At 43.5% G+C, this 5232-nt stretch overlaps 1 protein-coding gene across 1 annotated transcript in view; it reads left to right on the plus strand.

Moving 5' to 3' along the window:
• The window catches only part of LOC106805090 (retinal-specific ATP-binding cassette transporter-like), a 13242-nt gene that overhangs the window by 1890 nt on the left and 6120 nt on the right, over nt 1-5232 (plus strand). The window contains exons 3-6 of the mRNA XM_014806569.1: nt 1245-1347; nt 1813-1939; nt 2147-2298; nt 2544-2683. Of these exons, the coding sequence (XP_014662055.1) occupies nt 1245-1347; nt 1813-1939; nt 2147-2298; nt 2544-2683 (522 nt within the window). The remainder of the gene's footprint in view (nt 1-1244; nt 1348-1812; nt 1940-2146; nt 2299-2543; nt 2684-5232) is intronic.

A 5232-nucleotide genomic window follows, 5' to 3' on the forward strand; every position in this document is an offset into this window, starting at 1 on the left:
CCGTTTGAAGTTCGCAAATCGAATGTTCGTTGACAAGAAATATCGCAAGTATACCATTGCAACGATAGTTAGAGGTAAAACTGTAGTCGCGTGTATAACTTAAGACATATTCACTTCGGATAAGAGGCATTAATTGCCTACCACAGACGTTTTATAGTCGGGTATAATCGGGGATAAGTTGGTCCATTGCATGCCCCATGGGTCGGTCTATAGCCCAGCGGCAGTTAATGTAAGCGGCTATAGTACTAGAGCTAGGGGTCCGCAGGCGTCCGGGGGACCGGATCTGATAAATTTTTGCATTCTAGACATCAAAATTACTGCTCAGATGCTCTCAGAATCAGGGGCGCAAATCCAGGGGGGGGGGACAGGGGGACATGTCCCCCCACGAATTTTCAGAGGGGGACATCATATCAAATGTCCCCCCACCACGATTCATGATGATTTCATTGATATGATTCATTGATTGATTGATTGATTGATGCATTGATTTGATTTCGATTGGTATAATTTTCAACACTTTGTATCATTATCTGATCTAGCCAGAAGTATGGTTACAGGATATTCATAGCCACACATGAGGATTGCCTTGGGATATTTAGTGCTACATACATGTACCTCACTGCACTTAGTTATTCATGTAGATGGCAGTGAATTTCACAGTGCAAAAATCATACATGGATCTACATTTAATAATCGATGAGAAAATGGTAATTGTTGCATATACGTAGGTATAAACAACTGGTGATTTTACTGCACCTGTTGATTAATTGAGCGGTGGCCATAATAACTATATATGTACTGGCAAACACATACAATTGGGGAATGTACAAAATCACAATTAAATAATGAACTGTTTTCAAATTGTAGTCAGTGGTAACAAATTATATGTAACTTGATCGATTATTTGTGTCTCACTGCATTTTTTTATATGCAAATGAGCTAGTGAAACTCGGATTAGCATGTGTATAATAAGGTAGGCAGTGTTTTTTGTGTACCGTTAGTGGTTAAAAAATTTCGTTACACTTCTCGGCTAAAAGGCTGAAAGGCTGAAAGGCTTCCAGATGGAGCTCTGTGTTGGTTCATGGATATAAGCACTGACCACAATTCATTTTTGCAATGTGCAACATGTGCAAATGTGCAAATGTGGACAGCTCTTATATCCTTGGGTCGCTCTGTATGTGTAAATTTACATGCAATGTATCTGGTAAACTGTGCTACAGATATGTCTGTTCTTTCTGTTACAGATTCGATTGGTAGTAGAGCTGGTGTGGCCACTGGTTCTCTTTCTAATACTCGTTTGGGTGAAACAGGCAAAGCAAGATGAACTCAAGACATTTTATCATAACTGTAAGTTATGCTATTTGTATAGGAATTAGAATAGATCATGTGTATAGCAGTGTGAAACGAGGATACATAGACACAGTACTGGCAGTCTGTAATAGCCTTGTAATAGCCAGCAAATGATAGAGACTTGGGTTAGCTTCCTACAGACCCAGTCTAGTATTTAGAAGGGTTGATTTTACTATAATTCGGATCAAAGTTCAAACATATCTTTATCGCTGGATTCTTAGTGGCACTGGTTGTATTTATGTTATGTTAAGGTTTAAAACTACATGTACCTTATGTTTGGGGTTATGTTACTTTATCTGAGAATCGTCATACTTGACGAGGGAGGCTGCAGCCCCTCTCTTCCTCGGAGACAGCTTTTTTGGCGGCGATGGGGCCTCCTTGATTTCGTCCGCCCGTGGCCCGTGTTGGAAAAATGTTCATGTCGTAAGTTAAGATGTGATGCTTGAATTCTTGTTTGAGCAGGTCACTTTGAAAGTAAGGCCATGCCTTCGGCTGGAGTTGGTACGTGGGTGCAATCCCAGATCTGCACCTACAACAACACCTGCCATGAGTACCCAGTGCAGAAAGATCGAAATCGAAACGACACGATGTAAGAACTCATCCGCATCCATGCGATCTAACAAAAGCACAACGCAACTGCCGCACTTCTGTCACGAAGGATTTCTAACGACGCGAACGAGTGTGCGGAATTCTCCCACATCCCTAAGCACGGCGCGTAGCTTAATTGTCTTTCTCGACAATGGTGCTGACGACGTGCGTGATCGTTGACTGGAATTTCCGCGGCTTCGTTTTACAGGGGAATATTGGCAGAGAGCCTCTTTGTCGATTTGAGTGGCATAGCCGAGGATCGGGGCACCGATATTTTTCGTCTTCTATTACTCAATCAAGACGTGGAGAAATTACGCACCCTTTCAGGAAAGATAGACAATGTGACTGCTATTGTTCCAGGTATTGAGAGCCTATGTTGCTGCATTGTACTCGAATTTTAATCACTAACCTAATTGAAATGATCTCAACGAGTTATCTAACATTTTGTTAGACATAGGCCATAAGTATCGTCTAGTGGCATGTCTGAAGTCTCTATATGTGCATGTGTTTGTCTATTTCTTTAAGAGATGTTGATGAAAACTGTTGGTAGCGTTTAGTCGTCTTGGCGACGCCATCCATGATCATACGTGATATGTGTGTTCCAGCTGAGGGTATCGTCGTAGAGAAATTGATGCTGGAGCCATCAGCGTTAAGAGATCTCGTTACCAGCGAGGGAATTCCGCTATCCTCATCTACCGTAGATGCTGTAATGGCAAGCAGGTTGAATCCACTCGCCTTTGCCAAGGTATTTCGACGAAATATTTCATTTGAGTAGAAACTAATCTCATTTAAAATACATGGTCTTGAATTTAAGGTGGGATTCGGTATAGTCAAACTTGCGTGTACTTTCATTACTGTTTTGCTGCCGGATGCTGCGGGTTATAGAAGGATTCATCAACGGATAATATTGTTGTTTCTGGAATGGTTTGTTTGAATTTTTTGCTGAAACAGCTATAGTGCAAGTGAAAGCCACAATAATGATCATCTAATCTGTCCTTGGGTAATTAAGGGACTTTGTATCACTGCAGTGCCTGAAATGGACGGTCGCCCACTCGCCACAGGCGACCAATGTCTAGCTCGGGCGACCGAAAATTGCACAAGTCAAGTATATAGTCACTGGCCCCACAAAAAAAATTTGGGCGACTGCCAATATTTAAACACATAAACAAATTTACTGATATGTTTGAGTTGTTCTTTGTTTACTAAGGCCGACCAAAAAATTACCTTTGGTTCGGGTCACCCGCCCGCACTTCACATTTCGGAGTGGAAAATGTGCGACTGCGGTCACTTTTAGAGGGTTTCAAGAAAAAATATAATTCAAAGATACCGCCTGCCGATCATACATATTCAAATATCCGACTCTGTCATTTTATTTACCTAAAGAGAGTTCCAAAATATTTTTCCTACAACGTGAAACAGTCGTATAGAGCCTGGGCCGGACCGGCCGGCTACTTCATGAACAGAGCCTGAAGGTCGTATGGCGCGGCGACCGGCTTTAATGTACGCGATCGATCGCGTACTATATAGTATACGCATGCTATCGTGCTATACGCGGCCGCAGAGCCGTTGCCGCACACGCTGTGGCGTGTGGAAAATATCACACGTTTTTGATATTTTCTTCCACGTGTGGAAGATTGAACAGCGTCTGCGTAGTGTAAAGTTCCACACCGTCTCTACATTTGAACGTGTTTTTACGTTGCTCTCTGTGTGTGTGTGTGTGTGTGTGTGTGTGTGTGTGCGTGCGTGCGTGCGTGCGTGCGTGCGTGCGTGCGTGCGTGCGTGCGCGCGCGCGCGTGTGTAGTGGTGGATTTAGGGGGGGGGGGGAGGGGCTAGCCAACCTCCTCTGTTGGACTAACAATATTATTGCACATATACCAATTAATTACTGCCAAGTATAATAGTCGCGCGGCTGCACAAAACGGCACCTGATGCATGGGTTAAATTATGTAATTGAGTGGCAAAGCAGGTTACAATCCATTTTGCAGCCTTTTCACAATTCCAAGAAAGAGTTTTACTGTCGCCCTCAGGCTCATCCCAGCAGTGGTCACCCCCTACATATTCAATGAACGCGACTTAAACAATGCCCCACCCCCCTGTACATCAATCAATGCCGCGCTGCAACTGCAAGTTAAGATTACGTGACTCGCTTGACCTCCTGCTATTGGTCGGTTACATAGAGACGGTTTGGAACTTTGCACAGCCACTCCGCAGACGCTGTTCAATCTTCCACACATGGAAGATAATATCAAACACGTGTGATATTTTCCACACGCCACAGATCGATACATTTTGCATGCGCACACGCTGTGGAACGCGCTGCGCCACACTTCGGTTACTCGCTCGTTCAAATTATATTCCTATATTCCTATATTTAACTTGTAAAAAAAAAAATTATATTCCTGCCTACCCATGTTTTTGCAGGGAAAAAAAAAATGTTATACCTAATATATATACCTTATACCTACCATAATTTTCACAATCCATGTGACCCGAACCAAAGGTATTTTTTTGTTTGGCCTAACTAATCATAATCCTAAACCAGAGTCCACGCTAGGATACAATCGGACCAAGCTGCGCATTTTCGTTCCGACCGAGCTTGCTGACGGCGGGGTAGACTGGTACTCTTCGACTCTCCCGCTATACACTGCAAACATACATGTCTAGATGCGTTGTCTGGCTAGCTTGATACAATGTATAACATCACATTTATGTACATGTATCGCTGACCTGAGCCCACCCTGATTGGCCACGCTTGCTTATACGCTTGTATGCTATGCCCGCTGTATAACGCTAGTGTGGCATAGTAATGGATAAATTATGCTAGCAGTGAGACCGGTGAGAATCAGGGTGCCTAGCTGAACCCGCTCAGATCGCGCGCACTCGCTCTATGCGCACTGGCTCAGATGCGCTGCTGTATAAAATTTGGGCCTCCAACAATGCATTTGGGCCAGTGACTAAAAAAATTTACTCGCCCCAAAAGAAAATTTGGGGCCAACCTTCGGCTGGCCCCCATTTCAGGCACTGTCACTGCTAGAACTCTTGTTTAGCTGACTGTACCTGGTCAGTGGTATAAGTTCGGTGCGGGTAGCATTAACTTGGAATGAGAAATGCACACAGCTGAACAACACGAGTGACACACTTGCTCGCTGTCTACGTGACAGACACGTGAAATGAGATGGATGTAATTCTAAATAGTATGTCTGTAGCATCAGAAATCCTCAATACATATATACAATATATTGCCCGTTGTCTCTCTTATTCTCTTCAATCATTCGTCATTTATTGCCAGAATGC

Source organism: Priapulus caudatus, unplaced genomic scaffold (assembly GCF_000485595.1).
Source record: "Priapulus caudatus unplaced genomic scaffold, Priapulus_caudatus-5.0.1 Scaffold99, whole genome shotgun sequence".
In the NCBI taxonomy this organism is placed as follows: domain Eukaryota; kingdom Metazoa; phylum Priapulida; class Priapulimorpha; order Priapulimorphida; family Priapulidae; genus Priapulus; species Priapulus caudatus.